Source organism: Esox lucius, chromosome 18, assembly GCF_011004845.1.
Source record: "Esox lucius isolate fEsoLuc1 chromosome 18, fEsoLuc1.pri, whole genome shotgun sequence".
NCBI lineage: Eukaryota > Metazoa > Chordata > Actinopteri > Esociformes > Esocidae > Esox > Esox lucius.
In genome coordinates, this window is record NC_047586.1 from 23,070,682 (window position 1) to 23,090,859 (window position 20,178).

Sequence of the window (20,178 nt, forward strand, 5' to 3'; positions counted from 1 at the left end):
TTGTCGCTCCCTCCAAAGGTTTTCTATTGGGTTCAGGTCTGGAGACTGGCTAGGCCCCTCCAGGACCTTGAGATGCTTCTTACGGAGGCACTCCTTAGTTACCCTGGCTGTGTGTTTCGGGTCGTTGTCATGCTGGAAGACCCAGCGACGACCCATCTTCAATGCTCTTACTGAGGGAAGGAGGTTGTTGGCCAAGATCTCCCCTTTGCAGAAAAGCATCCCCAAAGAATGATGTGTCCACCTCCATGCTACACGGTTGGGATGGTGTTCTTAGGATTGTACTCATCCTTCTTCTTCCTCCAAACACGGCAAGTGGAGTTTAGACCAAAAAGCTCTATTTTTGTCTCATCAGACCATATGACCTTCTCCCATTCCTCTTCTGCATCATCCAGATGGTCATTGGCAAACTTCAGACGGGCCTGGACATGCGCTGGCTTGAGCAGGGGGACCTTGCGTGCGCTGCATGATTTTAATCCATGACGGCGTAGTGTGTTACTGATGGTTTTCTTTGAGACTGTGGACCCAGCTCTCTTCAGGTAATTGACCAGGTCATGTTGTGTAGTTCTGGGCTGATCCCTCACCTTCCTCATGCCCCACAAGGTGAGACCTTGCATGGAGCCCCAGACCGAAGGAGATTGAGTGTCATCTTGAACTTCTTCCATTTTCTAATAATTGCGCCAACAGTTGTTGCCTTCTCACCAAGCTGCTTGCCTATTGTCCTGTAGCCCATCCCAGCCTTGTGCAGGTCTGCAATTATATCCCTTATATCCTTACACAACTCTCTGGTCTTGGCCATTGTGGAGAGGTTGGAGTCTGTTTGATTGAGTGTGTGGACAGGTGTCTGTTATACAGGTAACAAGTTCAAACAGGTGCAGTTAATACAGGTAATGAACAGGAGGGCTTCTTAAAGAAAAACTAACAGGTCTGTGAGAGCCGGAATTCTTACTGGTTGGTGGGTGATCAAATACTTATGTTATGCAATAAAATGCAAATTCATTATTTAAAAATCATACAATGTGATTTTCTGTTTTTTTGTTTTAGATTCCATCTCTCATAGTTTAAGTGTACCTATGATAAAAATTACTTTGTAAGTAGGAAAACCTGCAAAATCGGCAGTGTATCAAATACTTGTTCTCCCCACTGTATCGTCTGTATTACCCCATGAAACGACAAATTATGTGGATTCTGCACAGTATTTCTTGAATGGCTGCTGCACTAAACAGTTCGTCTGTACATTGTATTTTTTATATAGTGGGGGGGGGGGGATTAAACATTTATTTGAAATTGCCTAGTTACAATTTTCGAATCTAGAATTAAACATACACAACATAATGAACTGACATGATGGCTTTTATTTTGAAGATGTCTCAACGCCATACAAAACTGACGTCATCTTTTGTGCTGCTGGCAGTACACGGAAGACATACAAGATACTGAGTAGAGTAACAAGCTAGCAGTCATGAACATCGAATCTGTTGTCATCGTTTCTGCTGCAAGGACCCCCATTGGTAAATACGTTTATTGAATCTGTTTTATTCTACAGCTTTGTAACACAGCTAAACTAGCTACCTACAGTATATTTTAATATTTGTGGTATTGTTGCCATATCTTAATTTTGTGTTGTATTGGCAAACGCTGTATTTGATATGAAGCTTTGTTACGTTAGTAGAACAGCAATTTTAACCGATGGTGTACAATTTTCCAGAAGTTGTTTTAATTTTTGAATAGATAAATGACAATATTATTTGTTTAAATACAATTAGATTTTACTTAATTCATCGTATGCCATCTCCTGCCATACTTGCAGTGGTTTTCGCTTTTGCTGAGTCTTTATTGGTCGCCTCACATTCTGACCAGATTCTCGAGTCAGCGATTGGCTGTTGGTCACATTAGCTGTTGGTCATTGTGTAAAAGCGATTGGCTGGCCATGAAACCATAAATGGGGTTGGGCGTGTTTTATTTGAATTGTGTCTTTTCCTAAACATTTCGCAACAATTATACCTTGAATCAGCAGACCGCTTTGTTAATGATAACATGAGCATCATTTGACTCCGATGTAATGCCTTTAGAGAGAGGAAAACACCATGAAAGTAGTCATTCAATTTGCCGAGTGCATTTCCCAAACCCATTTTTTATTTAATAGTCAGCCAAACGCTTACAATCAATGGTTTACTCTTTCGTGAATACTAGATATAGTGTCAACTGCATGCTCTTGTTCGTCAGGGTCTTTCAACGGTGCCCTGTCCACGGTGCCCCTTCAAGATTTGTGCTCTGTGGTGATAAAGGATGTTCTAAAGAGAGCCAACCTGAAGCCGGAGGAGGTGTCTGAGGTTATCATGGGGCATGTGCTTACTGCAGGTAAAGGTCACCACAAATGGATTACTGTTCATTTATCCACCTGCCTATAAGGGCTTACTTAATACTTAATAAATGTGAAAGGGTTGGATTTTCCCATTCATTACTATAGTGCCATTTGAGCCGGTGTACTTATAGTAGCTTTTACATCACCTCATCCTGTCTTATCTACCTTTATCTGTCGTCTTGGCTCTGCCCCGCTGTTTCCTTCCCAGGTCAAGGGCAGAACCCAGCACGACAGGCCAGCGTTGCTTCAGGCATCCCCTACCAGGTGCCTGCCTGGAGCTGTCAGATGGTGTGTGGATCTGGGCTTAAAGCTGTGTGCCTAGGGGTTCAGTCCATTCAAACTGGAGACTCAACCGTGGTTGTGGCAGGAGGAATGGAGAGCATGAGTCGGGTAAGATGGAGGGGGGTTAAGAGAGATGGATGGATGGATGGATGCTGGGGAGATGGAGAAAGATGGAGTGAAATCCATGGAATTCCAACTAATACCCAGATTGATCTAACTTTGAACCCCAGGCTCCCCACACAGTGCATTTGCGGGCTGGTGTAAAGATGGGGGATGCTACCATGCAGGACTCTATCATCACTGATGGACTGACCGATGCGTTCCACTGCTATCACATGGGCATCACAGGTCAGGCTTCCTGTCTCACTTGAATCCCCCCCCCCCATCTTATAAAGCAAAGCGACTTTATATTTTACAGTCCTACAAGGAGTCTTAATCTAGTAGGCAAATATTTTGTTTGTTCTCTGTAGCGGAGAACGTGGCTAAGCAGTGGGGTGTAAGTCGCGAGGCACAGGACCAGTTTGCCACCCAATCACAGAATAGGACCGAGGCTGCCCAGAAAGCAGGACATTTTGATCAGGAGATCGTTCCAGTCATTGTGCCATCCAGAAAAGGCAAGGAATCTGTGGTTCTGTGACTTTAAGTAATTTAATGAAACAATTCACAATACATTTACTGAAAACATACTCGTATAGAGGGACAACCTGGAAGCAATTTGGGTTAACTGCTTGACCCAGATACAGAACAGATTTGAGCTTGTCATTTCAAGGATTCCATCTCATAACCATTTAGTTACTGGTCAGATGCTGTAACTGCTATGTTAACCCGCTATCCATTATAGTTGTGTAGATTTAATGTATATGATCTAATGGCTAACCAGCATTTATTAGAAATCAGAAACATCAGGTATATTTATTAGGTTAAATTATTATTATACACATGTAGATTGGTTATCTGTTACATAACTTTTCTCTCTCTTCAGGCCCAGTGGAAGTGAGAGCAGATGAGTTTCCACGCCATGGCAGCAATTTAGATGCCATCTCCAAACTGCGGCCCTGCTTCCTGAAGGATGGTAGTGGCACCGTCACCCCAGGCAACGCCTCAGGTAGAGAGGGGGCACTTTATCCATGATGAACATTAATGATCGTACTGATCTCTCTCAGCTCCATTATCTTTTGGCAGATTTTCAACTGGCCACAATTACATTGCTCTCATACCAATTCTCCTGGAGCTGTGGTTATTTAGATTCTAGATTGTCCTTAAGATAAAATGTTTCAAGCGGGACATGAAAATGAGTATGATTCTGTAAAATATTTTTTTTTTTTTAAATCTTGCTGTTCTTTTGTGCGTTCACTCAGGTATAAATGATGGAGCTGCAGCAACCGTTCTCATGAGCCAATCAGAAGCTCAGAAGAGAGGTCTCAAGCCAATGGCAAGAATCATCTCATGGGCTCAAGCCGGGATTGACCCAGCGATCATGGGAACTGGGCCTATCAAAGCCATCAGGAAAGCGGTGAGAGTCAAAATCATCCTTGCATCCGCCAATTAGAAACCAGCTAGGGAAGATTTAGATTTGCACAATGGAATTACTGTTGGGTATAATTCCTGTTCATTCCTACAAGACCTGCTACTAGACTACAGCCACCTGTGTTAGGCATTGACATCAGCTATTGAATCTTCAGGATCTTGTGTATTGTAATGAGGAAAATGTTTCTTTTAGCTGTTCTGGAGTCGCAGGTAGAGCTGGACACAGTGCTGACAGCAACACAAGGCAATGCCTGCAGTTGGAAGCATTAATGTCATTTTTATTGACTCTTTACAAGCTTGAGAAAGCTGGTTGGCAGCTAGATCAGGTGGACCTGTTTGAGATAAATGAAGCGTTCGCTGCCCAGTCCATCGCTGTGTTGAAAGAGCTTGGACTCAACCCAGATAAGGTGAATTGACTATGCATTTAATTTACAGTAATTTATTCAACGCTGTTTTGGCATTTTAACCCATGTTTTTTCTTGCCGTCTACCTGTGTAGGTGAACGTAAGTGGCGGAGCCATCTCCCTCGGACATCCGATCGGCATGTCTGGGTGTCGGGTTCTTGTGACCCTACTGCATGCACTACAGAGGACCGGGGGTCGTAGGGGTGTGGCTTCTCTCTGCATCGGGGGAGGCATGGGCATTGCTATGTGTGTTGAGAGAGTATGAACCCAAAAACATTGATGCTGCAGTCAATATTCTATATGTTGTTAATGACACTGAAAGAAGTTTGAAATGCTGCATTAGTTAAGACTTCCTTACCTGTTATAGCACAAACATGTTGTACTATGGTCAGATTTCTGAATGCCAGTTGGGCAATGAAGGTTGCAAACATCTCTGCTGAATTCAGCTTAAGACAAATGTACATTTTACACCACTGAATACTATTTCCATAGTGTAGTGACTTAGATTGTATATAGTTAATGCTGAACATTTGCAGTCATAATGGGCAACCTGGTCTCAGGGGAATACATAATATAGTATAAGTAAAATGTGACAGCCTACCTTGCGTATTCCAGAGAGAAGCCTTTAATGGGTAGCACTATTCATTTTCACTCAACTGAAGGTTTACATTGAGTGCTGAAGGTACAAGAGACATTGAAACCTAGAAAGACTAAACTTGGTCACACACACACACAACTTAACTCACATTAAGAATAAAGATTTCTGCCTTTTAACATTTTAACAGTTTGCTAGCATTCCATGAAAGAATAGCAATGTACCACTTGAAACTGTAGAACCTGTGTGTAGATGGTAACTTTCCATAAGTGCCCGAGGCATCACAATCTAGCCTGTTGTACCGTAGTGCTTCCTGTAGAGAGCCTGTTCTTCTTGGTCCACTTTAGAATTTAACTACAATTACAATGTTTGCGTATCCAAGTGTATAATTAATACAAACGGAATAAACTGGTTGTACTTTCTCAAAATGGTGTATAATTTATTAATTTGCAATGACAATACATTGTTGAAAGGTGCAACAAAAATACAGACCAGATTAAAGCAGTCATTCACAACAATCAGGTTTATTCCTACATGTTGCAGGCTACCCTATTGTGACCACAGGAAAAGTAAACAAGCGAAGTGCATGGCCTACTACAGACTGATGGAACAGCCAAGAGCTATTATGTATAGACACGGGCAGCCAAGGGGACCAGAATCACAGTGTGGATCCAAAAACCCAAGTAATCCGGGTATTGGATTCAGAACATTTATCCATCCATCTGTCCTGATGCTACGGCATCCTGGTAAGAAGGTCCACCTTCCTTCTGGTCTGGGAACAACTTAATGAGGTCATCGATACGGAGGATGGTGATGGCGGCCTCCGTGGCGAACTTGAGGCTCTTGGTCTTCACCATGGTGGGTTCATAAACCCCCGCCTGCTTGTTGTCCCGGGGTTTACCGTTCAACAGGTCCAGACCAATCCTTTAGGGGACACATTTAGATTAAACGGATCGAATGTAACAGAAAACCCATCAATGTAGATTTTAGACACCGTTACTACTGTAGCTCAATGGGTTTAATGAGGTAGTGTTTCTAGCCAATGCTAACAGATGTAATTACAATGGCATTTGCTTGCAAAACTACTGCCAACTTCCTCTATACGGGTACAAATAGTATTCATATGTTAAAGTAAATACTATATTCTGAGTATCCCTTTAAATATTTACTCAATCTGGCATAGATGCAAACTACGCTGCAAAGTGATTACATTCACAAACTTCTATAACAGTGTAGAGACCGTTAACAGTCATGCACCTCACTTGTTGTATTATTCGGCATTAGTTAAAAGCTATTTGGCAGATTTTACGTTTTAATAAATTGACTACTAAAAGAGAATGCAACTAAATACTGTGCTATGAAATGTTGTCCAGCCCAGAGTAGTGGTATTACAGCTCAGAGAAAAGCTGCAGCCTTGACTGTGGGTGGGTGTGCTTTCTCCCACGCGTATCACTGCTTACACCACTGAGCAGGTATAGCAGCAAATTTATATGGGAATGTCACCCTTGAGGTGGAAGTAAGACATTGCCTCAAGTATAATGGCATTATCCAATAAAAATCACAGGACAAACTTGAACAAGAAACATGCATGAAGAAATTGATGCCTAGCAGCATCAGACTGACCATTTCAGGTTCTTGCGATCAGGGTTGACCTGGGCCTCATTGTGAAAGGCCCGGAGCTTGGCAACCAGGTCAGTGGAATCCTGAGCTGCGTTTACAGCCAGTGTCTTGGGGATGACCAACAGGGAGCGGGCAAACTCTGCTATGGCTAGCTGCTCACGGGAACCCTGGCAACAAAGACATTCACACAGTGTAAGGTTAGCTACAGGTGAGCAAATTGAAAAACTAGTCATTCAGATCAAATAAAAGATTTCTTCCAATAGGATCTGCCGAGTGGAGAGCTTGCAGGTTTAAGATTCAGGACAATCTTAAATGGGCAAAAGGGGGCTTTAAGGTGAAACAGGAAATGGGTCCAAATCCCACACAAGAATATAGAAAAGAAAAGCTGTGATTCTCAGTTTCCTTTCCTTACCATGCTAGTGGCATAGTTCTCCAGGTAGATGGACAAGGCTGCTTCCACAGCACCACCACCTGGTACAACCGACTTTGACTCCAACACCCTCTTGACCACGCACAGCGCATCATGCAGGGAGCGCTCCATTTCATCACACATGAAGTCATTGGCCCCACGCAGGATGATTGAGGCGCAGGTCCGGGCCTTGGGGCTGAGATGAGAAAGGACGGAGAGGCAGATTGTGAGACAGAAATCGTAACAAAGGAACAAGTGAAAAGCTGAAGACATTCAGTATGCTCAAACGGTATGCCCAAGAAGTAATTTTCAAAACATTTGCAAAAGGTGTTATATTGTTTTTGATAAGCCCAAGGTCACAGTGGAGAAGACTGTCGTACTTTTTGATCAGGATGAGTTCATCGTCACATACTCGCTCCTGCACCACCTCCTCACACTGGCCCAACATGGTCACTTCAAATGTCTCTTCTCCCTCCAGGTTAGACAGGGATGGACATATGGTGGCTGAGGGACAAACAGAACCAAACCATTAAATCCTTGCTCTTACTAAATGAACAAGGACAATGTCCTTTCGTATTCAAACAAAAATACTAAAAACTAAGCAATTTGGTTTACCTCCAGTTGCTTTGGCAATGCGTTTGAGATCCCGCTTGAGGACCCTCCTAATAGCCATGGCTCCCACATCCACAAAGTACTTGAGACACATGTCATCGATACCCCCAGTGGTCAGAATGACATTAGCACCCGACGCCAAAATCTTCTGGATCCTCTCCTTGGTGATGTCAGACTCCCTGGAAAAGCCAAATCATCATTAAGACATGTCATTTAGCATGTGTTCCCTTTATAAACTGGAAATGTGTCTCAAACCAAAGTTATGAAGATACCCTAGAGAGTTTGCAAACATTTAAATGTTGTCCAGCCCAGAGTAGTGGTATTACAGCTCAGAGAAGAGCTGCAGCCTTTACTGTGGGTGGGTGTGCTTTCTCCCACGCGTATCACTGCTTACACCACTGAGCAGGTATAGCAGCAAATTTATATGGGAAAGTCCTATAGGCATGTAGCAAGACAAGTCTTGTGTAGAGGGTCTAATGACAACAGCCCCAATCTGGTGTGTGTAGCACCTCTGTCTGATCTGGTCTAGCTTCTCTGGGTCGTTGATGAGAACCTGGACTCCCATCTTCATTTTGGTCTTTTGCAGGCTGAAGTCCAGACAGGCCACCTTGGCGTTGACCAGACGCTTCACCATGCCTACAGGAAACAAAACCACAAGACAGATTCCCGGTCAAGATCAACTCATCCCAGTTAAATGACAGATTTCTTTTGTGTCAATGTTGAGCAGGGCAAGCTAGATCCAACACTACTTCCTCAATGATGTTCAGACCCTGGCTAAATAGGAGTCCCGCCCCCCTTTCCAGAGCCCTTGAGCATTCTCTTTGCAGAACAAAACAGATTAACAACTTAAGTTTCCAATGTCACTCTGACCTAGCCATCTGACCAGTTCAATATAGTTGCACAAGCCCCAACAAGATCCCTTTCATGTATTGCAAGCCATAAACCAAAGCCTGTTGGTCATCTTTACATCATATAAAATGTCATTTTCCACAATACATACAGAAATAGTTATCATGTAGAGGGAAAATACCTAAGCGCTAAATTGAGGGATTCTGCAGTCAGAAACTGACAAAGCAATTTTGTTGTAAGTATTTCTGGCATTGTTTTTATTATAAGTATACTAGCTTTCATTTCATTTTACAAAATGTTTCTGTCTCAGCGTTCTTTTTAGTCAGATTCAATATAATTTAAAATCCCCCCCAAAAAATGGATAGAAAAAAGACAATTGAATTCCTACTTTAGTACTTTTTTGTAACAGTGTAACACCACAATACACAGTGCGTTGCATTGCCTTGCCATTAGCGTCCCATCAACCTGACATTTAACCGGCTACACAGAGTGCGTTTTTTGAAACGGAGAAGAGGCGAAGAACGTTATTTTTCAATGGTTAAATAAAACATCTAAGTTCTTCACAATGAAGTTGCTACTTCAAAGTAATGTTGAAGGAGTCACTGGGGTGAACTGGGACACAAAAAGCAAAAACGTACATTCCTCCACTTCAATGATCAGTTGTTCACGGTCCATCACCCAACTTTGACCATAGCAAGGTTGTGGTGTCAGCTGACCTGTGGCATCTTCCAAAAAAACAGACCTGAAAATGGTCTGACAAAAGTAATGCCAGAAGCCAGAAGAGCTGAGACATGCAGGCAAACCTGTAATTTTCCCTACATTACAAGCCAATGAGTTACCATTATTTGTATGTAGGTAGTATTTTTAATGAGCCAATACGCCGTATATCAAACCCCAAAAATCAAGTTTATTATTTCAATTCATATTAATTGAACGCGCTTCGGCCTTCAAGAATTGAACCTCAGTGTTTCGTGAAGCTTGGATGCTGCCACTGGACATGAGGCAACAAGAATAGCAGCAGCCATCATTTGTTTCAAAGGGGGCATTCCTAAAGGTTTGATGGCTGATGGCAACGCTGAACACTCAAGGGCTATAGTGCAGCTCCTACGTAAGATTGTCCCCCCAGTCTAGTTTTGTAACACCACCCCAAACTCTCCTCAAGACATGTAGCGTAGCTTTGCTGCTCTCTTAATGTCACGTCTAGGTCCACCAAATAGCACCTTGCCTCATGCTGGTTTCCTGCCGGCATCAACCACCTCCGAAACGCATCTTCCTTCAACCAGTTTTCATTCAACTTGCATCTCCCCATCTGGGCTGGTCAATAAACTACTGACAACGAAATTACACGCAGCCAGACGTCAACGTCTGTATCTAGGTAACGTAACATCAATGGCTGTGTCTAATTCTAAGTTAAACAAATATGCTAATTAGACATTTTACCTAGCGTGCCACTGTGCGTGACAATTTTTACATCAGCCTTAAACATGCCATCTGCAAAGGTAATACCTACTGCGAACTTCGTACATTTTAAGACCGTTTTTGACCTTAATTTCTTATTTTAAGACCTTCCAAGGAGCTGTGGGAACTGTCTTTTATAGCATAAGAAACAGATACATTAAACTAAAGATGGAGGGTGCTTGGTCTAACCTAATCATGGACCCAGGCTGCAATTTCTAGCCACTAGCATAAGTTCAAAAGGTTTGTCATTTGAAATAAATTACAGCAATGAAAGGCTTGGGCACAATCAAGTGCTAGGGCACCATCAAGCATGATAACTGTCAATAATCGCAATTTGTATCATGTCATCAAAACCACTCTTAAAATTGGAATTTCATGGCTAACCTAGGTGTGATAGACAACTTATGGATACAAGACAACACATCCAGCCCAAAATCGAAGTTTCAAAATCTGCATCTTAAACCGATACCATTGTAGGTCCTACGGCCACCATGGTCTTTTTGCTCCTGCAAAAAAACAACATCACTTAACTGTCAATACAGTAGCTGGTTTGTCGACATGTGAATGCGCTCAACCAAAACTCAAAATGAATCCCAGAATCGATAAAAAAAGAAAGGTTAAGCAAGGAGTACAAACCCCGATTCCAAAAAAGTTGGGACACTGTACAATTGTGAATAAAAACAGAATGCAATGATGTGGAACTTTCAAATTCATGCAACCCCATACCATCAGAGATGCAGGCTTCTGAACTGAGCGCTGATAACAACTTGGGTTGTCCTTGTCCTCTTTAGTCCGGATGACATGGCGTCCCAGTTTTCCAAAATGAACTTCAAATTTTGATTCGTCTGACCACAGAACACTTTTCCACAGTCCATTTTAAATGATCCTTGGCCCAGAAAAAACACCTGCACTTCTGGATCCTGTTCAGATACGGCTTCTTTTTTGACCTATAGAGTTTTAGCCTCTGCCCATCTTGACTTCTGAGAGACACTGCCACTCTGAGAGGCTCTTTTTATACCCAATTATGTTGTCAATTGACATAATAAGTTGTCCTCCAGCTGTTCCTTATCTGTACATTTTACTTTTCCGGCCTCTTATTGCTACCTGTCCCAACTTTTTTGGAATGTGTAGCTCTCATGAAATCCAAAATGAGCCAATATTTGGCATGACATTACAAAATGTCTCACTTTCAACATTTGATATGTTATCTATAATTTGTGGATTAAATATAAGTTTGAGATTTGTAAATTATTCCATTCCTTTTTTAATAACAATTAGTACAGTGTCCCAACTTTTTTGGAATCAGGTTTGTAGATTTAATTTTAAGAATTAAAATATGTCGATTGAACTTAGTGGAGAAAACAGTTTATAAGTTATTATTCAAATAATTATATTTTAAAAAAGCAAATAGTCATGCATGTATTTTTCTTAACAATTCAAGTTGTTTATTTGTAAGCTCCAAATCCTCCCATTTCACTCAATGTCCTTTGTGCCCTAAACATTGTTGTGACACCGAAGGCCAAATGGCCTTGCCCCCAAAATGACAAGCCTAGTTGAAACTGAAGTAATTCTTTTCAGAAAAACACATACCCATTTTGAATTTGATGCCAGCAACACGCTTCAAAAAAAGGTGTGACAAGGGCATGTTTACCACTGTTTCATCACAACCTCTTAACAATACTCTGTAAGCATTTGGGAACTGAGGAGATCAATTGTTGTAGTTGCCCATTTTTGCTTGATATAGGATTTCAGCTGCTAAATTCTGGGGTCTCCTTTGTCGTATTTCACGTTTCATTAATGCGCCAAACGTTTTCAATGGATGAGGTGAAGTCTGAACTGCAGGCATGCCAGTTTAGCACCTGGATTCTTACTACAGAGCCATGCGGTTGTAATAGATGCAGAAGATGGTTTTGCATTGAGTTGCTGAAATAAGCAAAGCCTTCCCTGAAAAAGACATGCTGGATGGCAGCATATGTTGCTCCAAAACCTGTATATACTGTTCAGCATTGATGGTGCCTTCACAGATATGCAAGTCACCCATGGACTTTATACAGGTAACAAGTTCAAACAGGTGCAGTTAATACAGGTAATGAACAGGAGGGCTTCTTAAAGGAAAACTAACAGGTCTGTGAGAGACAGAATTCTTACTGGTTGGTAGGTGATCAAATACTTATGTCATGCAATAAAACGCTAATTCATTATTTAAAAATCATACAACGTGATTTTCTGGATTTTGTTTTAGATTCCGTCACACACGGTTGAAGAGTACCTATGATAAAAAATGTGACTTCTACATGCTTTGTAAGTGGGAAAACCTGCAAAGGCAGCAGTTTATCAAATACTTGTTCTCCCCACTGTATTTTTTAAAACAATAAAATGTCTATTTCAACATCTCATTTGTCGTCTTTCTACCATTTTCTATTGAATATAGGGTTTAAATGATTTGCACACGATTGTATTCTGTTTTATTAACATTTTATGCAGCGTTCCAACTTTTTGGAAACAGGGTTGTAAATCACCAGTTTTACAGATATCCTAACTAGGCAATTGATGTTTCAGAATGACAGCTATTATTATTACTGTATTAGTCATATTTCAAAAATAATCCATATCCATTACACTGGTTATTATGTCAGAGTACTCCTCAAAACATAGTATATCTATATAACACCTGAATGTGTTAAGATTTAAAGTATACAAAAGTCTGAAAATAAAATGTATTGAATAATACTACAACCACAGTGGCCATCACGCCACATCTATCCGACTTAAAGCCAGCCTTATGATTCAAACACACTTCATACTCAAAGGAGCACAGATGGAAAGTTCGAGGAATTGGTCAACGACACCTTATGGCATTGCACTCACAGAATAGCTTTTAACAATTCTTTACACATGCACACGTACCTTGAGACCCTACTGTGCAGTTGAGAGCGTATCCGTTGACTAGATAGCTTTCCTTCTGACTGCGCCCGTGGGCTTTTAGCACATTGACGGAGTTGATGGGAAACCTGGCTACACCCTTATTATCCACAAACTTCACTGCCAGAGCAGCATCCACCACCATGTTGGCAAAGAAGTCTGCATCACTGGTTTCTTATGTCAAGGATTCAAGCTTTTCAGTAGTATGCTTGTTACACAGTTCTTTACTTCAAGTTACTGAAAACATTTTTTATAATATAGGCTACACGTTCTTTTATTAGTAAGAAGGATACACTCCAATAATCTTGGAGGACATGGAGGTCTTTGCTGCATTGACTAGGCACTCCTTGCCCAGGTCATCTGTTGCGATGGTCAGATTCTCATTGATGTAGCGCACTGCCTCCCTGGAGAAGAAAACAAAAGGGGATATCTTAAAAGGATTTCATGGTTCAGCCTGGTAGACCTTAACTGAACACCAGTAGCAGAGAGCCCTCTTGCAAAAGACAGCATTGTATTTTCCTTTAGACAGAAGCAAACTTGCAAGGGTCTAAACTGTGAAGTACACCCCATGTAAAGTTGTATTTATTTTTCAGACCTGGATATGTAACCTTCACTTTAACATTATTGATAAAGAACATAATTTACCAAAAGAAAGTGAAGACCATACTTTTTAATTAAAAAAGATTCCATGTTCGGTTTTGATTTCAAGTATTGGCCTTACATTCTCAAGAACTCCCTGGTAAAATACAGAATTCCTTGTTGACTGAGATAGTTGGCCATTCCCTACAGCAGCCTCACATAACTATGCCACAGACTCCATGCTTTACTGTTCACGAGATAATTCTGTTCAAGGGCAGTGTTTCATATTTGTCAAATATGGCATTGCAACCAAACAACTACACCTCTGACTCATCTATCCAGAGCACACTGTTCCAGTATTTTTGCCGGACTGCGTAAGCCAAGAAGAGCAAATGTCTCTTACGGAGTGAGTGACCTAAAATAACCGTTTACAGTTATATTCTGACTATTTCTGGTGGATTTTCGAAGTACGCACCCGTGCATGCTTTTCGGGGGAATAAAAAAAAACCTTGGGCAGTAAAAGTGGAGGACTTCGATTCTTTTATCTTTTCACTTGATCAAAAAGTCAGTTATCGTCACCTATATTGATGGTTATTGTATAAACGTCATTGACGAATGAAAGAAAAACATTGTGAAATGAAATGAAAGCTTTGGTAGTGTAAAGTTCATCTTTAGTCTCACTAACAATTGCTAAATTCTTATGTCTATTCCAATGAGTAAGTTAGTAGATACTAGTAAGCCTATTACTGGCTAATAAGCTGGTAAAAGAGCCAGTGGCAAAAGCCATACAGTTCTTAGATGCCATTTGTGGTGGAAGGGAACTAAATAAGAAACATTAGTCAGTTTAACAATGCTTAAATGGTGTCTAGTGTAATATTTCAAACTTGGCTTAATGTTAATTCATGACAAAATCTACTGTTGAAACGATATACCGACACACAGCATATGTATAACGTCGTGGCATAGGGGTTAAAGACACAGCCTTTCAAAAGGGGGAACCAGGTTTGAATCCAGGGAGGGCAACAACAATCATCCCTTCTAATCACAGGCCAGCTGAACTAGGCTTGCCTGCTTTTTCTTGTTCTTTACCCAGGTGCTGTCTGACAAACATTGCTGGGTCTTTGAGAGCAGAGGCCATTTTCTTCCTGATCTCCCATGTAGGCCAAATTTGTGCAGTCTGACAGTTGACAAATGCACTTTGACCTTGATTGACAAAAAAGCATGTAGATCCCTTGATGTGACCCTACCTAGACTTCTATGAGCACCTTTTGGGCTGAATTTGGTGGGACATCCTATGTAGATGGCAATAGTCTTGAGTCATAGGACAGTGGAGTTACTTTTCAACCACAGCCAGACACCTAGGCATCAACATCATTTTGGGGGCCTGATAGAGCTTTACGGAAGACTGGACCCTATCAAGTTACTCTTATCATTTCCAAACCATTTCCCTTGTTTTGGTGCAAATTACTCAAATAGTTTGCATTTTATGTCATGTAAATATTCTGGCTATACAGCCGGATAGTTGAAACTAGTGCACCTACCAGCAAGTATGAGTAGAGAATGTAGGAAGAAGCCTTTGTTTTTTTAATAGAGGCCTGTTGCCACTGACAGTGACTAAGTTTTGCAACTAGATTTAAACAGTTTTAAATGGTAGACAAAAATGAGCTGAAAATGCAATGGGAAAGTCAAGAAAACAAAAAGGATCTTGCATTAGGCTGATTAAATGAAAACTCACCATGGTCATGACATGGACAGGAAAAAACAGACTTACTTGCAGGCAAGACGGTATCCACTGATGACTGATGTGGGGTGGATCTTCTGCTTCACCAATTCATCTGCGCTCTTCAGCAACTCAGCTGCAATGATCACCTGGATGGAGAACGTAGGAAAGAGTTAAACACTCATTGGTAAAACTGTTCATGGATAGGATGGACTAATACTTTTTTATTACATGTACCATCATATAATACAGACATAGCGGAATTGAGGCCACTACACCCTTCAGACAATGACGGACAATCGTTGTATCCTGTTAGCATAGCCGAACATCTGGAGGAGGCAGACGTGCGGTACTAGAAACAGGAAGGTTTTTATCTTGATATTAAAGGGAACTGGGTGGTCAGAAGGTCAAAAGGCTTGGCAACCGGCGTGGTCAGCATTTATTAAAAGGGACTGCTTTAAGGGAATGCACCAAGGCACGTATTTATGACTAAGAAGCTACTTTTTGGTGACTTCATTTAAATGAAGGTAATGCCAGATGTACTACACGCAATAAAGAAAAAAACACTATATCCAGGGCATGACATTGGCACCCACCCACCCGCCAAATATGGGTAGAGTTCGGATGTGGCATGTAACACAGTCACTCTTACTAGCCATTTTGACAGGTGGCAATCTACAGAAAAGGTTTAATCTGCATTAAAAAGTCTAAGAAAATGGCCTTAAAATCTCACACCGCTGTGTGTTGGCACAGTAAAACAATTTTGCATTCAAAATACCAGCGAAACACTGCAGCTATTTTGACAGTAGGATAATTTTTTTTCCATATTCAGTGTTGCCAGGTGGGGCGTTTCCAACACAATTGTCAATTTTTAATGGGCAGGTCGATTTTTCCTGGAGTCTACCAGAGAATAGCAGTTTATGTCAATGTAATCTGGCAACACACAGGTCCTGACATTGCAGAGATGAGTAACATCAGAAAAACAGATGGAACCTAGTTCTTTTACAAACAATCATGTCAATATTTCATTATAACCTCAAATCCGCAAATTTTTTTAAACAAATTTTACACTATTCAGGTGACTTCTAGAAGCCTAAAAGTACAGATTTATGTAAAGAGATCATGAGACAAACAAAGATGACTGGTGAAAAGACCATCGGATTAGGGTATGTATGGTCACCAAAAACATTAGGCTATATACATGCAATAGCGTGTAAAAAAAAATATACTAATACAATTAACATAAGTCACTAACAATATAAACATATGAACATGAAGACATTGGATCAGCGACAGCAGCAGAGCCTAGTACAGCTGAAGTCGAGAGAGGGAGATGAATGATAAGGCGTTAAGGCAAGGATGGGGGAAAAATACCATGACATGGCTGAATGACTGTTGCACTCACCCCCAACGATCATAAAGTGCTTCGAAAGATTTGTTCTGGCCCACTTCAAGCCCTGTCTCCCCCCAACACTGGATCCCTACCAGTTTGCCTACCGGTCTAACAGGTCTACAGAGGATGCCATCTCCACAGATTTACACTCTGCCCTGACCCACCTGGACAAAACCAACAACCTATGAGGAGGCTGAAGAAGGCCCGCCTTTCTTCCAAATTCCTTGTGAACTTCTACTGCTGCACAAAGAAGAGCATTCTGACAAACTGGGCCAGTGTGTTGTGGTGGTTGCTCCATAGCTGAGCAGAAGGCCTTACAACGGGTGGTGAAAACCACCCAGCACATCACGGGTACCCAGCACCCAGCCATCATAGACCTCTAGCACAATCGTTTTCTAAGTAAGGCGTGCGGCACCACCAGGGACCCTTCACATCCATGCCACAAACTGCTCCATCTGCTGTAACCCTGCTGAACTCTGACTTCACATCATTAATTATGCCCACCATTTACACTACTGGACAAGTCTGATAAGATTTCAGTTCACGTGTCATTGCTGCTATTCCTGTATTTGATTTACACATGCCAACTTGCACCATAACCTTGCCATCATTACACATTCAGAACTGCCACTTGACTTGCATTTTCAATTGTCTAGCTCGGAAACCTCATTGTTGCAATCCCTGCATTTCAGTCGCACATGATACCCTACACCTTCAATTTGCTTAGATTGCAAATTCAGAACGCCATTGTGGATTGCCACAACTATTGATCTCACTTGTACATACATTATACTTAATATCAGTAAATGTTCCAATGCACATTAAGAATTTCCATATGTAATGCATTTGCATGAATTGCACACCTATACATTCCTCTTGTATATACATATACTTATTACTTGTAAATTGTTCTGCCCTCTATTTGCATTTCTGGTTAGTTGCACTGTTGCACTGTACTTGTACTGTTCAATGACAAAGTTGAATCTAATCTAATATATACATCCCTGTTTCGTTTTTTTATGCAAGTCTATATTAACTGTATTAAGTGTGTATCCACATATTACAGAAAGTATATCACTAGGGGCTGTCTGGTAAAGTGCAGGGGTACCACCTTTGCCTAATTTTGAGACAGGAAATCCACTGTATGGTTTTATTTATATCGCACACGCGCGCGCACACACAAACACTTTCAATTGTAGTTTCATTGTAATGAGAGTGACATTACAAGCTATGTCCCTACAACTCCCATTAGCGCTATCTGCATTCAGTGTTTGATTCTGAGCCATTTGCCTATTGCCCCAGTGACGGACAGCTTGAACAAGACAAGCTATGATGTAACACACAATTGTCAACTTTTAACAAATAAAACATTTTCCCAACAACAAAATTGTGGCTAGTGAAAATGCTGAGGGGCTAGTAACTTCAGAAAACCACTAGCTATAGTGGCTGGTGAACAAAAAAAACAATGTCAAATGCTGACTATATCCCTTTAAAAATGTCCCCATATCTCCAAAAGCAAGCAAAGATTTGGAGCTAATAATTCAGAGACTGTGACCCTTTCCTTTCACCTCTATTGTGAGCATCTGCTGTCAGTACTCACCACTGAGGTGGTCCCATCCCCAACCTCTTTGTCCTGCAGCTCAGCCAGTTCACACAGAACCTTGGCTGCAGGGTGCTCCACCTCCAGCAGCTTCAGGATGGTTGCTCCGTCGTTGGTGATGGTCACATCCTAAACATCAGAAACCATAAGTAAGCAACTGTCAAAATTCAGAATACTGCACACTTCACAGACGAACAGGTTCTTACCCCAATGTCATCAACCAACATTTTATCCAACCCAACGGGTCCAAGGGAGCTCTTGACGATGTTGGCAATAGATGAAGCAGCCAAGACTGCAGAAGAGACATAGGCACACAGTGAATCTTTGCAACAAGAGGATATGTTACGAAATCTAATGTTAAGTACTAGCTCGCAATTCCAACTATCTAGCTAGCATAACCAATCCAGAAACAAGAATATAATTTTGAAAATTTAAAATGCGATAGATTTTGTCATGTCAGTTCAACTAGAAGGGATGGACGAGGCCAGACCCTCCTTCACTCTGACAATTTTCTCTCTCTCCCATTAGCATAGCCGTTCATTCTGGGGTGGAACGAATGAACGGTACTAAAACGGGAAACGCCATAAAGTAATTTTGCACCGTGGATCTAATGTTGTTGCCCACGAAAATACAGGCCGCGATAACCGTGACACGATACCTATGACTCTGGTAGCATTAACTTGCATGTATTAGAATCTTTCACAGGCAGCGAGATAACTAGTTACCGTTACTAGTACTCCCACAATGACAGCCGTGTATTAGCTTACTTTAGCTAACTAGCCAGCACAAAGCTAACATTGCCGGTTACCGCTCCATAGGAAGCCTAGCCCTGTTAGCAATACCATTAGTTTGCATTTTATGATTGTTATTAGACAACGGCATTCACAAGGGCACTGCAATTACAAGGGCCCTTTATTGTATAAAACCATATCTGGTTAAAGACTATTGACTATCATGCAAGCTTTAGCACTAGAAGGGATACGAAACGATGTACATACACAGTATATTTTTCCGCACGTGCTGCGGAGTGCTAGCTAGTTAGCTTACCATTGAAACCCGTCTGTAACTCTTCCTCAAACAGATTATCTCACAAATGGCATGTAGGGCTACAGAAGTAATAACGACAAAATACCTCACCATTTTGTGAACGAACGGACTCGCCAGTCGTTCTCGTACCGAACACGTTCAACGCTCCATCCATTAACGACATCTTGGACAAGCTAAACAGACAGAAGAAAGAAACGGGGTAACCAACTATGGGTAAACCAGTGTGGGCCGCGTGGACTTCTGGGTAAAAATTAAGAAAAGAGAACGTTCCAGAAGAAGATTAAACTTTAAAATAACAATAACATGGAAACAAACATGTCTTTCGACACAAAATTCATGTATAGGTAAGACTGTATTGTCATCGACATCTTTTTTCTTTATAAATCAACTTTGATTTGATAAAATACATGTCCCGGCATTCAAATTACCTTATTTGGGTGTGGTCTTGCTCATGCCTCGTGCCTTTACTGTTTAATTTTTTGTTGAAGTTATGTTGCTAGTACATGCCATTTGTGAGATAATCTGTTTGAGGAAGAGTTTCATCAGAATTTAAAAAAACATATTTTATTTAAATTCCGAAATGTACACTAGAAGAATAAAAATATTTACAATGAATTGTTTATTCGAGTGTGTCTCTGAATGGGGACATTATTGTAGCAAACTATTTACAAATGTGTGTGGAGAGTTGTTTAACTGTATCTCAATCCGTAATAATCTGTAAATGCGTTCCGAGTTTTGTGAATGTGCACTGGAATCTACAAATGTGTATTTAGATTCTGTGTGTGCGTATTTTACACAT

The 20,178-nt window shown here is 41.2% G+C and overlaps 2 protein-coding genes and 1 non-coding gene across 3 annotated transcripts; 1 reads left to right on the forward strand and 2 right to left on the reverse strand.

The window, feature by feature from the left end:
- The first annotated feature begins 1,406 nt into the window (after nt 1–1,406).
- Nucleotides 1,407–5,353, forward strand: acat2 (acetyl-CoA acetyltransferase 2). The gene is made up of 9 exons (XM_010882145.3): nt 1,407–1,508; nt 2,224–2,358; nt 2,571–2,752; nt 2,875–2,992; nt 3,115–3,258; nt 3,627–3,749; nt 4,003–4,157; nt 4,468–4,578; nt 4,670–5,353. The coding sequence occupies exons 1-9, from the start codon at nt 1,460–1,462 to the stop codon at nt 4,838–4,840; spliced, it is 1,188 nt and encodes a 395-aa protein (XP_010880447.1). The 5' UTR covers nt 1,407–1,459; the 3' UTR covers nt 4,841–5,353.
- Nucleotides 5,354–5,582: 229 nt separating this feature from the next.
- tcp1 (t-complex 1) lies at nt 5,583–19,597 on the reverse strand. Its single transcript, XM_010882144.4, has 12 exons — nt 19,470–19,597; nt 18,539–18,624; nt 18,333–18,461; nt 15,391–15,488; nt 13,334–13,444; nt 13,026–13,207; nt 8,321–8,447; nt 7,815–7,990; nt 7,580–7,703; nt 7,203–7,395; nt 6,794–6,957; nt 5,583–6,094 (listed from the first exon to the last, which is right to left on the reverse strand). Exons 1-12 carry the CDS (start codon nt 19,540–19,542, stop codon nt 5,881–5,883), a joined length of 1,677 nt encoding a protein of 558 aa, XP_010880446.1. The 5' UTR covers nt 19,543–19,597; the 3' UTR covers nt 5,583–5,880.
- On the reverse strand, nt 18,775–18,911 carry LOC114829450. Its single transcript, XR_003777367.1, has one exon. It is a non-coding gene; the product is annotated as a small nucleolar RNA SNORA29 (small nucleolar RNA).
- Nucleotides 19,598–20,178: the final 581 nt, after the last annotated feature.

Coding starts and splice junctions, on each gene's coding strand:
- tcp1 (XM_010882144.4), bottom strand. CDS start 19,542: ATGTCGTTAATGGATGGAGCGTTGAACGTGTTCGGTACGAGAACGACT. Junction 13,445..15,390: donor GGATACCGTCTTGCCTGCAA/GTAAGTCTGTTT, acceptor TTTCTTCTCCAG/GGAGGCAGTGCGCTACATCA. Junction 7,396..7,579: donor GAACTCATCCTGATCAAAAA/GTACGACAGTCT, acceptor TTCTCATCTCAG/CCCCAAGGCCCGGACCTGCG.
- acat2 (XM_010882145.3), top strand. CDS start 1,460: ATGAACATCGAATCTGTTGTCATCGTTTCTGCTGCAAGGACCCCCATT. Junction 2,753..2,874: donor GAATGGAGAGCATGAGTCGG/GTAAGATGGAGG, acceptor TTTGAACCCCAG/GCTCCCCACACAGTGCATTT. Junction 4,579..4,669: donor TTGGACTCAACCCAGATAAG/GTGAATTGACTA, acceptor CTACCTGTGTAG/GTGAACGTAAGTGGCGGAGC.